The sequence below is a fragment of the Schistosoma haematobium genome, chromosome ZW (assembly GCF_000699445.3).
Source record: "Schistosoma haematobium chromosome ZW, whole genome shotgun sequence".
Classification (NCBI taxonomy): Eukaryota; Metazoa; Platyhelminthes; class Trematoda; order Strigeidida; family Schistosomatidae; genus Schistosoma; species Schistosoma haematobium.
Window position 1 is genome coordinate 63,230,774 of NC_067195.1, and position 22,520 is coordinate 63,253,293.

At 36.2% G+C, this 22,520-nt stretch overlaps 2 protein-coding genes across 2 annotated transcripts in view; both read right to left on the reverse strand.

Moving 5' to 3' along the window:
- Positions 1–446: 446 nt before the first annotated feature.
- JOSD1 (Josephin-1) lies at positions 447–6,686 on the reverse strand. Its single transcript, XM_051212001.1, has 2 exons — positions 6,354–6,686; positions 447–5,162 (listed from the first exon to the last, which is right to left on the reverse strand). Exon 2 carries the CDS (start codon positions 1,633–1,635, stop codon positions 1,054–1,056), a length of 582 nt encoding a protein of 193 aa, XP_051072135.1. The 5' UTR covers positions 1,636–5,162; positions 6,354–6,686; the 3' UTR covers positions 447–1,053.
- Positions 6,687–17,440: 10,754 nt separating this feature from the next.
- The window catches only part of PDZD2 (PDZ domain containing 2), a 69,862-nt gene continuing 64,782 nt past the window's right edge, over positions 17,441–22,520 (reverse strand). Inside the window, exons 8-10 of the mRNA XM_051212002.1 lie at positions 21,624–22,448; positions 20,432–20,571; positions 17,441–18,749 (exon numbers count right to left, since the gene is read on the reverse strand). Of these exons, the coding sequence (XP_051072136.1) occupies positions 18,647–18,749; positions 20,432–20,571; positions 21,624–22,448 (1,068 nt within the window). The 3' untranslated portion in view covers positions 17,441–18,646. The remainder of the gene's footprint in view (positions 18,750–20,431; positions 20,572–21,623; positions 22,449–22,520) is intronic.

Consider the following 22,520-nt stretch of genomic DNA (forward strand, 5'->3'; position numbering starts at 1 on the left):
GTGGACTCTCCATGTCCACTAAACCGGTTAAAGCGCCATTCGCTTTTCGTCCTCTCAATTTCGTAAACGACACCCCCGCCACGAGAAGGCAGTGAGTAGGACGTCCCTAGCAGAGGCTATATACGCGTGGCTATGTGAGAGCATTTCGAGAGGGAGAGCGGACTCTCGGCCTTACCAGGGCATTTGGGGGAGTGTATCGGAACACCAGCATCGAGTTTGTTGCATTCAATGTAATCACATAGTAAATAAATTGTTTGCGTTAGAGGTATATTTGTAAAAATAGCTGCAATATCTAGTGACGTCATCAAAGTTACGTTACGTTGACACTGAATCAAGTTAATCAAACGAATCAGCAGTGATGTATCTATTGAGTTGGTTTCTGACTGGTAACAGAATTTTAACTAGCCATTTGGCGATGAAATTTATTTGTATTTGTAAAGTGGACACTCAGTTCTCCTACCTTCGTTTGCTTATTATTGTTTGCCTTTAACCTTTAGATCGTATCACAACCAGCTTGTGACGCATGAAGGTTTCGGACCCTAAACTAATCACTTTGTTTTTTAATAAATTTGTATATCTGTTGAACTGCTCTATAAATACGACTTTACAGCTTAAGTTAATGATTTTATGAAAACATTTTCTTTGCTAAATTGTCTTTATTTCCTTTTCGATAGTATAATCGGTTTCCTTCTTAAATTATTTTAATCACCAGTATGTTTAATCCACAAAGTCTGAGAAAGATGTAAGTTAATAACCAGAATTTTGTTCTAAAAATTAAAAAAACGGTTTAAATTAGCCCGATAAATCAAGGCCTCACTCTGGAAACAGACAGACTTTTTTGAATGGATGATCATGAGTTCAGGATAACCGTCAGATGTTGATTAGCGTTGATTTTTTAGATCTAACATTCATCAAACAGATTGTTCACTTCCATGGCTGTTGTTTGTTATAAATACGGCAATTAAGAAAGAAGGAAGTTTTAAACAAATGTATAGTATTAATCAAAAAATATCACCGTGAACACACAAAAAGTTAGATCGTCCTTAATTGTGCTCATTGTTTATTATGCGTCCAAGATCGTTGCTGAAGCACTTCATTGGATACGACAAATAAAAGTTGAGTCTCTGGATACTCTCTAAGACGTCCTTCTAAATAGTTAACAAACTCATCATCCGTTGACGCAACTACAACCGGTTCGCATAATTTAGAATCTAAATTAAAATATGAATATTTATCATCATGCTCTAATTTTCGTAAACCAATCCAATGACTTCCTGAATATGGTAATGTTAAGTTAAAAATACGACGATTAGAAAATGTGTTCAATATATATCCAAAAATATTATCAAAATTTAGATTATGCGCAGCAATTGTTTTGCGTTTATCACACCAAACAATATCATAACCACATTGTTGAAGAGCAATAACTAACACATTTGCGTCATAATTCCCCAGTCCAAATACATTTCTATGTGGATTAATAAATGAATTGCTATTAAGATTATCAGCTATTTTATCTAAGCAATGCTTTGAAAATATTTTATCCTGAAATACATTATTCAGTGCATGCAATGCACAAAACATTTTAGATTGACGTTCATGGTAAATTTTATTTGAATTGGTCACTGAATTCATTCAAGATGTCATTTACCAGGATAATAAGCACAATTCAAATAAAGTAGTGTATAATACGGAAAAATTCCAAAAGATTATCTGGAAAATAAAACAAAAAAGAAAGTCCAACCTATGTAAAATTTGAATAAGTTACAAGACTGGATTAATCTGGAAATCTTGAATAAATATGACTCAAATAATCTGAACCGATCAGAAAACAGTAATACCAAAACTAAATAATTATCAACAATGATGACACTAAGCTATATAATCTTCCATTCGACTAACAACCTGATACTCTTGCTTTCGTCCTTAAAGTACTTTATATTTTTGCTATATTATGAAGTTAAAGGCGTATAAACCGACTACAACAACTAAGTGACACTTAACGGTTTCTCATATACATAAATGTAAGTTAATAATATTACCGAGGAGTTTGTCTAGCCTTTGATGAACAATAATGTACCGGAAATGCCAAACAATTTATTTCCCAACAACTTAATTCAACATACAAAGTCCACATAAAATCGTTGACAAGCCTAATAAGTCGGCTATTTCTTTCGAGTTGCAAAATAATATCAGTTACAAGATTGTGAAACATTACCGTACATTAATATGTTTTTAGAATCAAGGATTACACCGAATTTGTGTCCCTATACACATTAAAAATAGTGCACTTTGTCAGAATAAACACTAAATACAATTATTTGACTTAAACTTTATCAAACTTTTGATCCCCGAAGAATTGAAAGTCAATCAGCTACAACGTAGAACCAGGCACATATATGCATAGGTCCAAGTTGCCATACCTCATTAACACAGCAAGATGAACACCGGATTCATAGAAGCAGTTAATTCAATGGTAGTAATATATAAACGAAAGATTGCATATAAGGATATAATACAGGAAGGAAGAATTAGTTCGTAGAAAGAAAAATATGGAGTGATTTTAATCTCTTAGTTTAAGGGAAGACAGAGAGTGTATACACGTTCTCCATTGTGGTCGATTCTGAGCCATTTCACCAAGAGTCTCCAACCAAGTAGTCTACATCTACCAATATGGCTCAGACTAGAAGTTAATGACTTCAAGCACTGATGCCACGTTTTGGTTTGGCCGCCCTTCCAACCATCTCCAACACCGGTTAGCATTGCACGTCGTGGTAATCGGTGTTCAGGCATACGTAACACGTGGCCCAACCATCTCTGTCGATGAAGAATCACAACCTCATCAACTGATTTACCCTCACTCCCTAATACCCTGCGTCTAACCTCACTATTACTAACCCGATGATCCCAGCAGATGTGGGAAATATTTCTAAGACATCTGTGGTCAAATACTGGTAGCTTACGACTAGCTTCTACTCTTTATGGCCACGTTTCGCAGCCGTAGAACAGAACGAACTGCCGCGCAGTACACTCGTACCTTAATTGATAGACAGATATCTCTCCGTCACCATAGGTGACGTAAGTTGGCAAAAGCCAAACAAGCTTTTCGAGTCAGTGCTGAGATTTAGTCAGACACCAACCCATTAGGACTGATCAGACTTCCAAGATAAGTTGTCAACGCGTTCGACTACTTCACCCTCTATCCTTATTTCAGGTGTTGACGAAGGCCAGCCCGACCGTCGTAGCTAACTTAACGTGGTGGTCAGGCTTGCCTACCCTAGTAAACCAATCGAGCTATACTGGCTGGAACAACCGTTCCTCAACGTCCTACCACGCCAGACAGATCGGTTGAGAAACAGTAAGACTAAAAGCAGCAAACTCAAGGTCTGAGGACGAAGTCGCACTACTGACTGTACAGAGGTGTGACGGCAGTAAGGCGTTCCCTTCAGACAACCAGCATAATAACGATGCTGCCTTCCTACAATTAGGGGTTGGGTTAGAAAAGGTCGACCCTAAAAATACACACCTCGCCTAATCTAATCGACTCCCGTTTCCAGCAGCAAGGTCTCAACAAGTACAGAGCCAACACGAAAATTACTCACAAAAAGGTCGTGTGTGATCGACCTCAAATACTTGTCCCTTGGGCACTGCGGTCATGCTCTCGGGTCACTAAGACCACCTTTAATCCAATTTCCTTTCCAGGTACCTTCAGAAGAACCAGGAAGTGATAACCGCCATCATACCTCTAACAACACTCAAGACGGAATTGATAATAACAATAATTACAAAACAGATGAACATTCATCGTAAAATTTACGAAGTAAACCGCTTTATCAACGTTGCCGACCTGAAACTAACTCGTAAGCCAATTTTTCATGAACACTAATTTAACTCAATATTCGGTTATTATTTTGTAGTTAAGCATAAGTATCTGATTTTTATAAAATAAATAAAGACGGACATTTCCTTCGCTTCTTAATAACGGATTTACCATGCACAGATTCATGTACTTGACTTTGATCCGCACTTCAAGCGTGAGGGTTAGTGATACTATCTATCTGGTCAAACCAAAAGTGTAGTAGGGTTTAAACCTTCAATTTAGCATCTTAAAGTTGAACATTCTGGCTACTGATCTACCTCTTTACACGAAGACTGATATAAAAATGAAGCACCTGCATTAAGTGTTCATCGGCATGAACTAAGCACTGAATGAATGGGAAACTGATGACTGGAGACTATTTCGAGCTAACTACTCTGTAGCTGTGTCATAAAGCGATCTTCACTGCCGCTTATGTAGTGGAAAGATTAAAAATCAGTAATGAACCAGATAAAATGATGACTAAAATATTCTAATGCTATAGCCTTAACAGCAATCCCGTACCATCGTTTTCTGAAAGTGACGAACCCCGATAATAGCTGCTACCTTGACGTAGTAATCTGGTTTGAATATCGTGATGACCTAGTTGATCTATATTAGCTGGAACACTACCTTTTCCAAAATCTATCATTTCAAGCATGTTGTTCAAAGAGTGGTTGATCTAAAAGCGGTAAACTAAAGGTCCGAGAGTAGTTTTACTGGCGGTACAGGGGTTAAATCGAGGCAAGGCATTTCTTTACAGAGGTCCTGCTTCCTGTCGATAGAATGAGGGCTTTAGGAAAGATCAGCCCTAGAAATAGAAAAATCCCGCCCGTAGATTTTCGCTGCTGGTGGCAGAGTTTAAGAACATGGGGCCAACAGATCTACAACTGGTTACAAAAAAGCAGTGCGTGACCGATATACAGCAGCTGTTTTCTGAACTCTGAAGCCACACCCCTGTGCCAGGACGACTGCTAATTCGAGTTCCTTTTCACACTCCTCAATGAGAAGTGTTCCTTAAAAGTGCAGGCAACCAAGAGAGTAACATCTCTTAAGGCTACAAAAGTACTCAAGGTAACGTAACGAATTAGACTTAGCTACGAGTTCTTCCAAGTTTTTAACTTCCGTTCAGAAAATAGGTTTGGTGAAATTTTCATTTGGGCTATTCTCAGAATCCAGAAAACCAGAGGTTATCTTGCCCATGAATTTCTTCATCAGACCAGTTAAACAAAAAGATTCTGGCCGAGTTCTCCATGAACGTTGGTCAAAAAGTGCATTTTTGGGAATCCCAACAAGTCATTGACTTCTAAAGCGAAAAAAACATTACAAGTAATAAAAAAATAGTTTTTTTAAGTCTAAAACACTCGGGTGTTGTGTGTAAGTTGACACTGAATACATCCATGAGTAAAATTAGGTTCTGTCCAATAAAGCCGCTTGGCCGAAAGGTTTCACGGCTTAAGGCAGTTTTAATATGAAATTATGAGCAGTTTTGAGAGACGTGTTAATCTATTGCACTGGTGCTTATCAGTGACGTGGTGCATACATGAAAGAAAATTTGGTATTTAAAAATGCTTAATTGGAAAAACTGTAGAATAGAGCACGTGAAAAATGGCGCTCTTAAAAAGTTTGATGTCCCAAACAGCTCACACAGATTTGGGTAACAGAATAAATTAAAAATACCTTTGACTTATTGTACATTCATAAAACTATCATCAGACAACCATTAACGAGTGACCAAAACCGGAGTGAATTTACTATGGCTCATCGCAAACTGAAAGGAAGACTTAGTAAGAATTGTTAGTGTCATATTATTGTATATTAAGAAAGCTCCAGAATGCCGAAAACATACGGTCAATTAAACAACTATATTTTCACAAATAATACACCTAGTCCTAAATAATATTTGTAATGATCATACATATTTATCTATCATAAGCGCTTTTGAAATATAAATATCTAATTCGGCCGATAAGTAATAGGACTTTCGTCGCATTGTTCGCCATTTTTGTTTCCCAAAAAATGAAGAATAATCGAGATCATCTTTTTACAAGCAAAAATATCTAATCCCCACGTAAAATTAATCCGTTTCCATAGAAATTGAGATCTCACCCAATCTCCCCATTTTGGAGAAAATTTGACCAATTCTGGGGAAATTTTGGGAAAGCCGCCATAGTAAAGTTTGGGGAAATGGCATGAAAACCCCGAAAATTTCCCTTTAACCTTAATCACGGTCATTTGACCTTGGAGATTTCCCCAGAATTCCTCTAAGTTCCCCGAACTTTCCAAAAAATGGTGAAGGTCATTTGACTTCGGGAGTTTCCCCAAAATAGCTTAAACTTGGGAGCCCGAGCAGGATCAGTGGTAAAGTTGCTTTTTTACATAGCTTGAGAGCATTCCTCCATGAAGTATTCAGGAGATATAGAGTAACTTTGATATAGACAGAGCAACATATACAGTATACTCACATATATTAGTAGAGAAAACCTGTGTTACTAACCCTGAAAAGTTTGGAACGTACGGACGTAAGCATTGAAGGTAACTAAGAGAAAGCCAATAAAAAAGGTCATGAAAATTAGTTTCTCAGAGTGAAAAATCCAAACATGTAACACTACAGTTAATTCTTTACATTCCGAATCGTCGCAGTCGCTGTAACCTTGAGAACGTGAGCATTATAAACAAGCAACTATGGTCCTAAAACTTTGCTCCGATGGTTTTGTTAATTGGTGATTTAGTGTTATATCGCAATAATCACGGTAGTGCTCGTCGTTTCTGCGAATCGCAACCTTTGTTTTTATTGTTGCTGGATCCTTAGAAAAAGGAAGAATCACTGGAATATATTCATCTCTACTGGCTTAGAACAATACAGATCCAGTTACTGTGAGATTAGGAATGCCTGTAAAGCGTTAATAAGCAAGGCTAGACTATCATACGAAAAACAATTGGTTAGGGATTCTAGATATAGTCCGAAACGGTTATTCTTGTATTTAAAAAGGCGAACTCAGAGAAGCGATGGAATTTCATCACTTTTGATGCAAGAAAATACGTTAATCTTAGCAGAGAATGATGCCGAAAAAGCTGAAGCTTTATCGGGATATTTTAGTAAAGTGTTTTTTATCGGTAATGAGGAACGACCAACGATTCATCGTGACCGTGACGGCTCGCTGATGGATCCTGTAGTCATTGAGAAAGATACTGTTTTAAGGCTACTTCAGCATCTCAAACCTGATAAGTTCAGTGGTCCTGATGATATTCATCCTAGGATTATGAAAGCCATATCAGATGAAATTGCTGAACCATTAGCGATACTATTCGACATGTCTCTGAGACAGTCCAGACATCCTAGAGACTGGAACGATGCTATAATAAGTCCAAGGTATAAGGCTGGGAATAGGTATTTAGTTAGTAACTATAGACCCGTCAGCTTAACTGGTGAAGTTGTAAAGCTGATGGATAAAATCACTCGGATAGCTGTTATAAACTATGTTGAAGAGCAAAATATTTTCTCCAGGGCACAACATGGTTTTCGGAAAAGCCTATCTTGCTTGACAAATCTTGTCATTGCACGAGAAGATTAGGCTGCTGCAAAGGATCGGAATGCTCTTGTGGATGTGATTTTCATAGATCTAAGTAAAGCCTTTGATAAGGTTTCCCACTCTGGTCTTAAATTCAAACTGGAACGTTTTGGAATCCATTATACAGTCGTGGATTGGATAAGTAATTATTAATACTTCCACTTCAGCCTGCGATAATAGAGCATACTGACCCATACCAGTTTGCATACAGGCGCAAAAGAAGAACTTTAGATGCTGTTGCAGTTCTGCATCACAACATAGTGTTCAACTTAGAAAAGGGTAAGAAGTATGTTCGATGTGCTTTTCTGGACTATACTTCAGCTTTTGGTTCTATACCAAGACAACGTTTACTTAACAAGTTAATCAGCATCAACACTGACAGCTGGATAACCAACTGGCTATGTTCCTACCTCTCTGGAAGGGAACAGTACACTGTGTTTGGAGGAAAGTGTTCAGAGTCTCTACTGTCTCATGAAGGTGTACCACAAGGAGCTGTTCTTTCACCTCTTCTATTCTCTTTTTTTCTGCATGACCTGCCATCTTCCACAGAAAACACTTTTGTGAAATATGCGGATGATCTCACTGTATGTATGCCTATATCTTCCTCTTTACATCCCATAGAAATGAATGAGTTTTTGTCTCGTATTGATTGTTGGTCTGTTGGTAATGGTCTCGTACTTAATCCGTCTAAATGTTAAGCTGTTAACTTTAACATGAGACATGAACGGCATCTAAACAGCATTTTGAGATCCCATAATGCTTGTACCATCGGAGACTCTTTGATAAACTCAGTGTCGAAAGTCAATTATCTTGGTGTCGCCTTTTCCTCTGATCTGTCTTGGTCTTCCCACGTTTTATCGTTATCGAAGAAGATTTTCCGTCTGACCTACTACATAAAGAGATTGCATGCTCTTGGAATTACTCGTCATTTACTCTTACAATTTGTCAATTCTTGCATATTACCTATTATTCATTACTGTTCTCCATTATTCTTTCCCGGGCTTTTGAGAAAAGACTTCGCTTTATTGCGAAGAGTGCTGAAGGCAGTTAGCAAGATGTGTGGTGAATCTTTCGAGATCATAATTAATATGGTTGTGGATAGACATTTAAAATCATGCAAACTCCTGGCAGGTGTCATTTTATCAGATACTAGCCATCCCCTTCACTCTTATCTTTCTCCTTGTATATCTTCTGGTAGAACGAGACGTAATTGCATTAAAATCCATGCACGCAAGTAAAAGTATAAAAGTTCTATAATACCTTACGTAGCAAAGATACTCTGTGACGAACAGGTTGTTAGAATTAACCTAGTCAATAACTTGCATTCTTAACATGTCTTTAATTTTAAAAAGTTTGTACAGTTTTTTGGTTTTTTCTTTTTTCTTTTTTTAAAAAAAACTTTTTTTGTTTCTTTTTGTATTTGTTACTGCCTTCTTGTTCGTTGTTCAGTAAGTGACTTGTTGAAATACCCTGTGCTGAGAATTCTATATTGTACCGAAATATAATATTGAATAGAGCCATTAATAATAATAATAACTTTCTCCATGACAGGAGATAAAGGGTAAGGGTTAATGAGGCTCTCTCCTCGTGGGTACCTGTAAAAAGTGGGGTTCCCCAAGGTACAATCCTAGGACCTCTTCTCTTTTTACTTTATGTAAATGAACTGCCAACTGTAGCAAAATCATCCGTTCTGCTCTTCGCTGATGACATAAAGATTTGGAGACCCATACATAGTATGTCGGATAGAATAGTATTACAGGACGATCTTAGCTCATTGGTGGCATGGTTAGACAGGTGGTCACTAGAAGTAAATCCTAATAAGAGTGTAGTGATGCAGTTAAATAACTCTGATGAATCGTATGACTATACACTACGTGGATTCGTGCTACCCAAAGCAAGAAACTATAAAGACTTAGGAGTTATATTAAGCAATGATCTCAAAACGACTAGTCACTGTAAGGCTGCTGCTGCAAAAGGCTATAGGGTATTATGGTCAATTCGTAGGTCTTTTCAGTATTTAGATGATGAAATGTTTGGATTACTATACCCGATTTATGTGCGACCACATTTAGAATACGGGATTCAAGCAGCGAGCCCTTGTTTCAAGTATGAAGCAGATATGCTAGAAAGAGTCCAACGACGAGCTACTAAGATGGAACAAGGTCCATCTGGCCTATCTTATGAAGACAGGCTGAGACACCTTAACTTATTTCCGTTATCTTACCGTATAGTACGGGGTGATCTAATATTGGCCTATCGTATACTGAACGATGACCTTGGTATTAACATGTCTTATCTTTTGCTTCCGTTTAGAACCGACCATTTGAGAGGACATTCAAAGAAAGTTCAAAAACCGTTTACGTCTAAAGTTCCGTTTCTCGCACCGAGTAGTGAATTACTGGAATTCTCTACCGGAACATGTTATATCAGCACCGTCTTTTAATATATTCAAAACGAGGTTGGACCTCCACAGTATTACAAACTGCAAGGATTAATATAGGTTGATAGACCACCTATCCTCATTACTGAAGACTGAAAACTAAAGTATCAAATACCAGTAAAATGAGCTGCACGAAAATGATATACAAAGTACTCAGCCCTAGGTCTGATGCAAGTGAGGTAAGGTAGACAGTATGAAACAGCAACTCCGTATCTCTTTCTAGATTTTCGTACTCTATATAATGTAATTTTAGGCTTCAGAAGCAATCTAATTGGGATTTATTTTTTTATTCCTACCCTCTCACTTCATTTCAGGATGTAGGGCCATTGACATATCACTGGGCTCTAGCCAAATTTTTTGGCAGTTGGGTCACTGAATGGGGTGGATTTAGGCGCAACGTTTCCACGTTAACTGAATGTATCACCCAGCGCAACGACGGTTATGTCCACGTTCATTTAGTCATAGAATCTATCATATTATGATGTATTTTTTTATCAAAGAACTAGATGATGCTATGAATTTGACTCTGGTTGTAATTTTTATTTTCCACGTTCGACAGCGTTACGCCTTACGTGCACTGCATGCTGGGATGATATCCTAAGTCAGTATGTTTAATTACATTTTTGATTTTCTTCACAAAGACTGTCAGTGAATAATGATACTGAGGAAAGGTTCGCTGTGCTGTAAACTATGTTTTATGAGTAAGTGACTGTTGTATTCCGTCTCAAAACAATACGGTTTGTCTTCTCTTAGGTAAGTCTTAGTGGCATATAGTTCGTGTTTTAGGTTTGTTAGCTTAATTACCTACATTTAACTAACTTGAGTAACATATCTGTGCAAATAAAACCATGATTATGACACATGCTTAGTTTAGTATTTTTATTATCGTATAATTTTACTTTATATAATTTTGCTACACTTAAGTACAGTGTTTGAGGCATGTAATGAAGCAGATCAGCTTAGTAAGTAGAGCTGCCTGCTTCTTATGAGTATACTGATTCAAATCAATATTCTTGGAAATAGGAAAAAAAAAGCTTTTTATTCTGTTGCTGTCATGTATTATAAGATAGAGATAAGTATGTTTGGTGTTTATTTGCGAACTGTATGTCCAGCTTTGACCAAATTTCAAGATCACTGTCGTTAAACAATTTGCCCAGAGTTTACATCGCTAGCAGGATAGTTCAGTGTCTGTGCTCTTACTTTTCTGCAAAAAAGCAGTATTTATTCCTGAATGAAGGGTGTTCTGCGTCTTAGATAAATGCAACTATCTGTGGATAAACATTAAAAATCTTTTTGACAACTGGGAATTTCAGTTTATCAGACACTAAATATACTTGCATATCGTCCTGTAAAACCAGACGCAGATGCAGTGGAATATTTAAATGAGAGTAAAGAAATAAAAGCTTTATGATACAATACTAAGCACATGTTATGCTTTGCACAAGCTGTTGTAGGTGACCTGATCTGATATTCATAAACTCGGGGTAAATCACAACTGTGTAAATGCTTTGCTTAAAAACATGTGATTTGTTTATTTACCTTTTCATTATTTTTGCCTAAAGTTATAACTAACTCCGCCTGTAGCACTGCCAGTCCCAAGCCCGGGTAAAGCAGGAGGATGAACATGGGATAAGCGACCTCATACCCCAGAAACCTAACTCTCTAAAAAACGCTAACCAGAAAAAAATAATTCAAACCATTTAAACTCTACCGTAGGAGTTAGAAGGTCTTCATTTAGGAGAAATATGACGCCTCATGGTGAAAGCCGAGCTCCTTAAGAAGCTACGAGGCCGATGCTCCTTCTAACAACCACAGCAACAATTGTTTTAGGTACATGGAACGTCCGGACAATGTGGGAGACCGGGAAGACCAGCCAAATAGCAACGGAAATCAAGAGATACAAATTAGCAGTACTGGGAATCAGTGAAAACCATAGGACCCAAGCTGGACAACAAAGGATAGATACGGGAGAGATGCTGCTATACTCCGGTCACCAAGAGGAAAATGTTCCACACACTCAAGGAGTTGCTCTAATGCTGTCCAAAGTAGCACGAAATGCACTTGTACGATGAAAATCTCACGGATCCAGAATCATCAAAGCATCATTCAAAACAAAGAAGGAGGGGATCACAATGAATTTTATCCAATGTTATGCACCCACCAATGATAGCAACGACGACATTAAAGATCAGTTCTACGAGCGGCTGCAGTCAATCATAGGGAAATGCCCAAGAAAGGACCTCACCATTCTAATGGGAGATCTAAATGCCAAAGTCAGAATAGACAACACCGGATATGAAGATATCATGGGACGACATGGACTGAGAGAGAGAGAAACGAAAATGAGGAAGATTTGCAAATCTATGTGCATTCGACAAATTGGTTATAGATGGCACAATGTCACCACACAAACGTATGCACAAAGCTACATTGATCTCACCAGACCACACCACAGAGAATCAGATAGATCATATATGCATCAATAAAATATTCCGAAGGACAATGGAGGATGTGAGAACCAGGAGAGGAGCTGGCACAGCTTCGGATCACCACCTAGTTGTAGCCAACTTAAAACCGAAGCTAAAGAAACACTGGACAACTGGAGTAACAGCATTACAGAGGTTCAATACATCCTTCCTTCGAAATACCAACAAACTCAACCAATTCAAAATAACTATCAACAACAGGTTCCAAACCTTACAGGATCTACTGAAGGAACAAGAAACTACTATGAAGGACAACTAGAAAGGTATCAAAGAGGCATTAACTCCAACGTGTCATGATGTTCTAGACCGCATGAAGCATCATCATAAAGAATGGATCACTATAGAAAAACTGGACAAGATCAAAGAAAGGAAGAACAAGAAGACAGCAATTAACAACAGCCGAACACGAGCAGAGAATATTCAAGCACAAACTGAGTACATAGAAGTAAAGAAGCAAGTGAAGAAGAGCATTAAAGCCGACAAGCGGAAATACGTGGAAGACCGAGCAACGATGGTGGAAAAAGGTGCAACAGAAGGAAGTATGTAATGATCATATGACTCAACGAAGAAGCTAGCAGGGAGATATAGTAAACCAGATAGACCGATCAAGGATAAAGAAGGCAGGCCAGTCACTGAAATTCAACAACAGCGGAACAGATGGACAGAGTATTCTGAGGAACTCCTGAATAAGCCAGCTCCAATGAATCCACCAGACATCGAACCAGCACACACAGATCTTTCTATATATGTCAATCCACCAACGACGGAAGAAATCAGAATGGCCATCAGACAAATCAAGAGCGCGAAAGCAGCAGGCCTCGACAACATACCAGCTGAAGCACTGAAGTCAGACATCGAAGCAACTAAAAACATGCTTCACCTTATATTCAAGAAGATTTGACAGGAGAAACAAGTGCCGACGGACTGGAAAGAAGAACACCTCATTAAGATTCCAAAGAAAGGAGATCTGAGCAAATGTGAAAACTACAGAGGCATCACATTACTGTCAGTGCCAAGAGAAGTCTTTAACAGAGTGTTGCTGAACCGGATGAAAGACGCCGTAGACGCCCAACTTCCAGGTCAACAGGCTAGGTTCCGTAAGGATAGGTCATGCACAGACCAAATTGCGACACTACGGATCATCGTCGAACGATCAGTTGAATGGAACTCGTCACTATACATCAACTTCATTGATTATGAAAAGGCGTTTGACAATGTACATAGGAGAACATTATGGAAACTTCTTCGACACTATGGAGTGAGTACCTGAGGAGATTGTCAACATCCGGAACTCATACGACGGTCTACAGTTCAAAGTAGTGCATGGAGGACAGCTGACAGATGCATTGTAAGTAAGGACCGGAGTCAGACAAGGCTATTTACTCTCCCCATTCCTCTTTCTTCTGGTGGTCGACTGGATTATGAAGACCTCGACGTCTGAGGGAAAACACGGAATACAATAGACAGCCCAGAATCAATTAGACGATTTGGACTTCGCAGATGACCTAGCCCTCCTACTGCAAACACACAAACAAATGCAGATGAAGACAGGCAGTGTAGCAGCAGTCTCTGTATCAGTAGGCCTCAACATACACAAGGGAAAATGCAACATCCTCAACTATAACATGGAGAACACCAACCCAGTCACACTTGATGGAGAATCTCTGGAAGATGTAGAACCCTCCACATTCCTGGAAGCATCATCGATGAACAAGGAGGTTCAGATGCAGACAGATACCATCAGCAACAGCCTTCTCTGGGAGAGAACAAATCAGCTTCCAGCTGAAGAAGAAATTAGGAAAAGACGATGGAAATAAATAGGACATACATTACGCAAACCATTAAACTGCATAATGCGGCAAGCCCTAACTTGGAATCCTGAAGGGAAGTGGAAACGAGGAAGACTAAATAACACATTTTGTCGGGAAATAGAAGCAGACACGAAAAAGACGAATAGCAACTGGAAAGAGCTGGAAAGGACTGCCCAGGACAGGTTTGATGGCGAATTCTGGTGAGCGGCCTATGCTACTTCACGAGGAGTAACAGGCTCAAGTAAGTAAGTAAGTAATTACTATTTTTTCATTTAGAATGCAACAGGAGTGAAACTTCACAGACATTACAAACTGTGTCGTCGTTGGAACTATGGCCAAACAAAACTGTTTACGGAGGGCTCAGCTAACAACAGCTTCTACAAGGCTTATCGAAAGCATGCTGGACGTCCACGTCAGTCTCCCAACCACTTCCAGTATTTTTGGGTTACTTATTTCTGTAAGATCCAAACTACGGTTTGGACTGTTGAATAGCCTTCCAGGTACATTAGACACGCGCCCTTTCCCGTCGAAATCAAAACAAGTAATCGGGTAAATAGCGGTTCTATAATTCATCATAAATTTAAATGTAAATCGTTACCTAAACAAATATTACCACCCGGCTATTCAACCAATAACTGTTCAATCAATAAAATCTAAATTACAATAAATAAAGTAGTTGATGAAAGATGAGGGAAAATTACCAGTCACAACAAATGAACGTTATTCTATCCTAACTGGATAGAACACACAAAAGGAGGAGCAAATCAATATGGCTACCTCCAAGAACAAGTGTCAAGTAAAACAACACAGATGCAGTTCGGGAAAAAACACAAACTTAGTGAATGCGTAAGAAAAACAAAAACTATAATAAAAAATACAAGTATTAACAATTCAAATGTAATCAAAAGACAACAATGTACAAGTAAGGGGATCAATAGGAACAAAGTGCAAGTATATACATGGAGGGATTTTCACAAACACACAAGACATTCAAAATGGATCTTACAATTTCGGTGAGCCATGAAATTAGTTCATAGATTCAAATTCAAACCTTATGAAGAGCACCTCCAATCACTAACCCTTTACACATTAGCGTATAGGTGTCTTAGAGGTGACCTTCTAATGGCTTACAGTATCCTTAACACCTCTGGACATCCACTTAAACACCTACGTAATTTTACCTCCAACACAAATAAAAGGGGTAACACTCCGAAACTAGAGATACAACATAGAAGAACGGACTGTAGACACAACCTCTACCCCTTAAGAGTTGTCAAATGCTGGCTGGCTATTTCAGGGGATGTTGAGCACGGCGTTCCCACTGATGATCTGGTCTGGATGCATGACCGAGTGCCTTCAGCTAGGTGAGTCCATTAAAACTAATTTGGTCAGCATCCAATGTCGGAAACTTACAGAGCTATTTATTTTGGGGATTTATTTACCGCTACACTAGCTTTAACTGGCTAGCACGAATGCTCTTTATCCATTAGATGATGGGCAAAGATGTCACCAGCGAATGAAACCGACGGAAATAAATCAGAATTAAAAGACGAATGTGGTAAACAAGCACACCTTACCCACTCTGGATTATTCATGCTTAAATTAGAATCCCTTGTTCGGAGTGACCATTTTAAGGCTTCTGAGGACTTGAGAGAATACAATTATTTTCGATACCATTCTCCAAGATGGTTTATTCTGTGTGCATGACAACTTTTAAGATCAACTTCCCAACTAGTTTTGTCTGAAATACTAGCTCTTCTTGTTTTCTGTAGACTATGTGAAATCAATCCCAGAAAGCAGGACAGGTTCCATCTAGGTTCTGAAAGAACTGATTACTCCATAATTTGCAGTTATATCTTTTACAAACCAATAGTAATTGCGATTCCCTAAGTTAAGACTAAATTTGGTCCGTTGGGATGGGCTATGTTCACTAAAAGACGTGTAAATCAGTGGGCTAACTGAATCTTAAAACGCTGTTGAGAAATAGATCGTAATTAAAACCGCATATATTATCTGACATAGAAGTACACAAAGGTATTTCAATCTCTTGTTACATAGAATATTTAAAATTCACGCAAGACTTTTTATTGACTATGATGGGTTCATTTTTACGCTACACTTTTGCCATGTATTGTATTAAATCATGAAATGATCGTACAATTATACATAAACACAATTATCAGTTTATATAATTAAAAAATACCTTCTAAGAATTCGAACTTAAGTTCATTGGTGGGTGAACTAGATAAAAATCTCTATCACGCATGAGGCGCACTTTATCTTTCTTCTTTGCGACAAACTACACCTAATTAGTTTGCTACCAGTTGTGCAAATATCCTCAACAAATTTTTTATAAGTTTGCGATTGTAAAAATATCTGGTGATAAGCCTTCTAAAAGTTATTACTTAACAATCTTAAGACTGATTGGGGAAGGTCGAAGTACGTCCAACTTAGGATACAGCAAAATAGATAAGTATTTAATGGATCATCATCAGTTCCTGAGATAGTGTTCTTATAATAACACGACCCGAAAACATAATCTGGTACAAACTTCAGTGTTTTATCTACCGCATTTTACATAACTTGAATGAATCTACATAATAGATGAAGGGGATCAACACCAGTGACTATAAAAACTAAAATACACTACTCGTTACTGCTTATTCTTGTTCTTCCTCCTTTGATATTTCCACTAATGTGATGTCATATTTTAACTGGTGTTCTATCATGGGTAATTCATAAAAAAATTAATTTTCGTTGAAAAACCTTTATTCTGCTCGCACAAAGAGAGAAGAATGTTGCAAGTGGTTGATGTTAGTGTTACAGAAAATTGGAAAAATCTCCTCATATTCTCATAAACTATTATCAGTAAAATCGCTTAAAACTCTTGGGCTGGGTTCAGTGATTTGTTGTTTTCGCACATCATGAATCCAGGTAACTTACAAAGGCGTATCGAATTTCAGGAATTTAGGGGATGTAATAAATGAAAGAAAAGCCTGGTGAAATAAATAATATTAGTATCTGTGATTAAAGAGTTAGGAACTTCTAAGTCTATTGAAAACATATTCTGGAAGTCTCAAGTGGACTAGTAATTGAAAGCAGTTAAAAACGGCGAACACATGTAAATGAGCTGTATGAATATGAGTAAAGTAGATAAATGCATGGAAAGAATTTACCGAATAATACAGGCCTTACAATTAGAAAAGTCATCAATTCACCAACCCTAACTGAACTAAAATACCAACCAAAAAACCCAGAAATTCTCATTGAGAATAGCCCAATCTAAGCTAATGAGTTTTAAATTACCACGGAAATGCTCAGTCACACCCCCTAGAAACCGTAATTCAGGAAATCGGAGACCATTACGTAGCGTGTAAATTGATGGCAACTAATAAACTATGCGAGTTTCATAGTGGTAATTTTATATATATATATATAAGGCAATCTTTAAACGGACTTGATTCTGTCATATTGGTTCCTGTCCACAACTGAACAGAATACTATATACGAAGTCAATGATCATTAATGAAATAAGTATAGGGGACTTACAACATTATCTTCAACGTTTTTTAATAGAACTCTTTATTTTTAATTTATTTGAAATATGTAATAATAAAAAATATTTAAGTAGTATATAAAGGTGTAAAAATATAAAACAAATTTGTAAACTGATCAAAATATACCTAAAAAAATTATTCCTTTAAGAAAAAAAAGTCGATTATCTGAAATGAGATAAAAGTTAAATAAAAGAAAGAAATCAAACATACATAAACGATATGTATAAATAAATTTGTTGATTATATGTATGAATTTATATGTAGATTTGTTTCTTTTCTTTAACATGATTATTAATTTATGTCAGTAAACTTTAGTTATTTGGGTTTTATAAAACAGTTAATATAAGGATTTAAAAAAAACAATGTAAAGATATGAAGATCTTTCATGTGTGAAATATTATCTTCTTTAAGATGGAAAAAAAGGCTTTCATACTTCAAACAAATTTTATACGATGAAAAGATTGTATAAAGAAAAAAGATTAGTCAATAAGAAGATGCTCTCAACTTGGATTACTATCGTTTAATCCCAAATTCAAATAATAATAATAATAATAATAATAATAATAATAATAATAATAGGGAAAAAATTATTTCTTTAAGATGTACTCTGTTCAGATAGATATTTGAAGGAAGTTTTGGCGTGTTTAATTGTTTGTTTTTTTTTGAAGAAAAGGAATGGTTCAACATATTTTATAAAAACGAAAAAAGAAATGTATAGATGATGCTCTCATTTTAATTTTCCTACGTCTCATATCTTCTGAATTTATCCGGTAGTTAAAATTGAAATTAACTTGCAAAATAATACTGAGTACTAGAATCTGTAATGAAATCCAAATGAATTCCAAGAAACCATATATATGTATAGTTTACAGGAAAATATGAATTCGTCGCTTTTGTTACAATAGCTGTTCATACATATTCTGTTCATATCTCTTTACGTTTCAACAAAGCTTCTGGGTCAGGCAGATTACAACGAAGAACAGTGAAAGTTGTTTGATTGACACATTGCCGTAAGAGAGCTAGAGCACTGGAAATGAATAAATGTTGATGAAAAACGTTAATACATCAGTAACGCTACAAACTATACAAAAATGTATGCTAATGTCTAGATATTTCTATTTGATTAATGTTTTCTAGCTAATCCATATGTTATAAATTTCACAAAAGTTAATAGAAATAAGCAGACCATTGATTACTCAATATATTCCATACCTAAACCTTGTCGAAAATTTCTTTCTGTATATAGACAGTAAAGATTCTTATCTGAATACATTTGAATCAGAATTCCCTTATGAAAGATTACTAACTAATTGTGATGCAGCCAAATGGTCAACAATTTTGTCGAGAATAGTCTAGAGCATAATTCTCACTTTTCTCCTTCACAATCGACGTTAGTTATAAGTTCACTATTTGTTTGAATACAATAACAACATAAAACTAACAATTCGAAAAAAAATTTAGTTCATTTTGGTGACAAATTGATTTTACTAAGAAAACCAAACAATAATATCAATAATAGAATACATCTGAATATAACGACTTTTTCCAAGACCTACTTGTAACAGAATAAGAAAACTTCGTTAATAAATTTCCTTTGCAAACATTATCAACTCTTGACATTCATGTTATTATATAAAATGATACTATTTCTAAATAAGAATATCTGATAATGGTTTTAATAAAACATCATTAACATCGATAATTGAATGGATGAATTATGTAACCCATTACTATAAAAGGAAATCGAAATTCTGGTAAAAACAATCTTGTGTGGTGTCATTTACCTTTAATAAAGTGTTTGATGATAATTATTCTTGTATTATTACAACATCAAGTTTATAGTTTAGTAAATTTTTCCAGTTGTTGTCGAAGTATATTAATTTCATTACAATAAGGAACAAAATATATTTATAAGCAAAGATGGATAGTGGCTAGCACTGGAATCCAGGACGCGCGATTCGTCCTTTTTGGTACTCTTCAAGCTGGATGTACCTGCATCTCAGAGTTGATGTTCACCCTGGGACTCGAACCCAACACCGTCCGCTTCAAACGCCTTCGCATTATCCACTTAGCTAATGAGTCCTGATAGCCGCCTGCTTGTGTAATCGGGTGAAGTTATATTCACTTGGTGTTGTTTACTTATATCTTCTCATTGTTATTTAGGACTGCAACTGATCAGTCTCTTGTTGGCATATTTGCATCCTATTCATCTTTGCTTATAAAGCTTGTGACTTTAGGCAATATCGAGGCAGTCCGCACAGGATGCACATATGCTAACAAGAGACTAATTGGTTGCAGTCCTAAATAACAATGGGAAGATACAAGTAAACAACACCAAGTCAATACAAAATATATTTAGTCTTTAAGGTATTAGTCTAAAGATATACACTTATAAAGTATTGATACGAAGAAGTATACAGATGAGCTGCAGCTCAAAGGTGAACTCTATAGGATTGCTTCGTTACACAAGATTTATAAGTTATAGAACAATAAATAAATTATTCTCATTTACAGAAAGATGTGTTAGTTTCATGGTTGAAATGATCTGGAACCTTATTCTTTAAGCCTACATTTTAAAATCGAATGATTGATAAAGTAAAAGGCCTTATCTTTCAGTTATATATGATTTTTGGTTGAATGAATAATTTGCGCCTAGAATAAAGAAGAGCGACAATGTCTTTCGAAAAAAAATATCTGTCAAAAACTCACTCTTTATACGTCATGCTTGTTAGATCACGTCCATTTATTGCTAAAATACGATCGCCTAGTCTAAATGTTCCATTCATTTCAGCCACACTGTTGGGAGCAACAGATTTGACGAATATACCTGGTTGATCAAGGCTAGTACGCTATTTAACAAATTGAAATAGGTCAGTTATTATAAACAAGAAAAACTTTAAAAATTATTTGAAGGTTAGCTATGATTACAACAAAATGCTCGAAATTTATGACAATTTCATTTTGACATTGAACGGCTGAAGACAATAAGCCGAAAACTTTATTTTGTTCAATTCGATAAAAATCGAACTTCGTAAGAGGTTTAACAGATTGTTTATTACCTATTCTAAGTATGAATTTTAATCTAAATATACCTTATTGACTGACTCCAACAACTCAAAATTAATTTTTTATGACTACGGTGATGAGTTACTTTGCTAAGTAAGCATGTTTCAAAGACACTTAGCACTAGAACGTATTACTATTGGGCAATCCTCCAGTACATATTCATTCTAATATGAGGCTTGTTAAGACTTGAAAACATTTTTGTCTCAAACTGACCAATTAACAAAAATTATTAACAATAATTACTGAGGCCCGTTTTTAAGCTTACTGAAAAACTAAATGTTTCGACGTGCAATGCTTCTGCTTTCGAAATTGTTAAGTAATGATAGGAGCATAATGAATGTTTAAAAAAATACATATTCCATTTGTAGTGTCTATTTAGTAGCTTAATATAAATGATATAGCTATAGCACAAGGTAAAAGGTACAAATTATTCGGTAGTATGATTCTTGGTGTTTGAAACGATTTTGCAAAGCCCCATATCTAATGTTGAAACAATTTATTCTGGAAACATGAGATAATAAAACAACGGATAAATAGTAAAATGTAGTGACAAAGTTTCAATTATGGAGTGTAAACAAGCATTGTTTACAAGTAATTTACAAATTAATATCATATTGATCTTCATAGAACTCAAAACTGTTATGATAGGCCTATAATGAAGCATTATTTATGTGCATATTATATATATATATATATATATATATATATATATATATATATATATAGAGAGAGAGAGAGAGAGAGTTCATTTTAAATGTAATTTATCAATCTCAACAATACTTAAGATAAAAACAACTTATCGTGAAGTGTGTTGTTTACACCAAAAATAACTCACCTCACCGTCAACTAACACTAAACCGAAACCAGAGTTTGGTTCTTTATAAAGTGTTACATTTGAAACAGAATTTCCCAAACCACTACGTGTTAATACATCACTAAGTTCTCGTTCGGGATTGATATCCAATAAATTAACAGAACTCATAGCATCAGAGTCTGTATCTCTGCCTCGATCTAATTCGCTAACTACTTCTGAAATATTATCTGCTGCCTCTTGAATAATCATATCTGGAATTTTAAACTGATTTATTGGCAAATTTGACATGCTACTGCTCACATTACGATTGGATATCAATCTTGGAGTAACTGATCTAGATCCCGCTTTTGAAGTTCTAATTTTGTCTAATCCTTGACCCAGTAACGACATTCGATACTGTTTCCAATCATTAGCTGTTTCATTTAATTGATCCATGTTTAGACGACTCAGTGAAGGAGCATTTGAGGGGGGTCTGAAACCATTATTAAAATCGCCTAGGCTTTGTGATAATCCATTTGGAACTTGAAGTCGAGGATCATGATACCAAGGAGATACTGGAATTTCTGTCCTGTTAGTCTCTAACATTTGATTTTGCCAATGAGGGCTGGTAACCTTTCGATTAAACACTTGACTATGGTAAACATTTTCTTGTGGATAGTCATTAACTTTACTTCCCATTTGGAGATTATTCGAATATTTCGACTCAGATGATAAAAAATCTTGATCACCATTAGCATTAGCAATCAAATCTATGCCACCAATTGAAGCAGCCAATCCTTTGAGATAGTATAATGCTTTTTGCTTACTATCCATACTAGTATCTTGTGGGTTGTTCATTCCTGAAGACTAGAAATTTCGAGAAGATTAGTTCGTTGGTTTATAAAATTATATTATCATAATGACTGCAATATTGTTGTA

Excerpts from the sequence above, each read along its gene's own strand:
- JOSD1 (XM_051212001.1), bottom strand. The coding sequence starts at position 1,635 with ATGAATTCAGTGACCAATTCAAATAAAATTTACCATGAACGTCAATCT.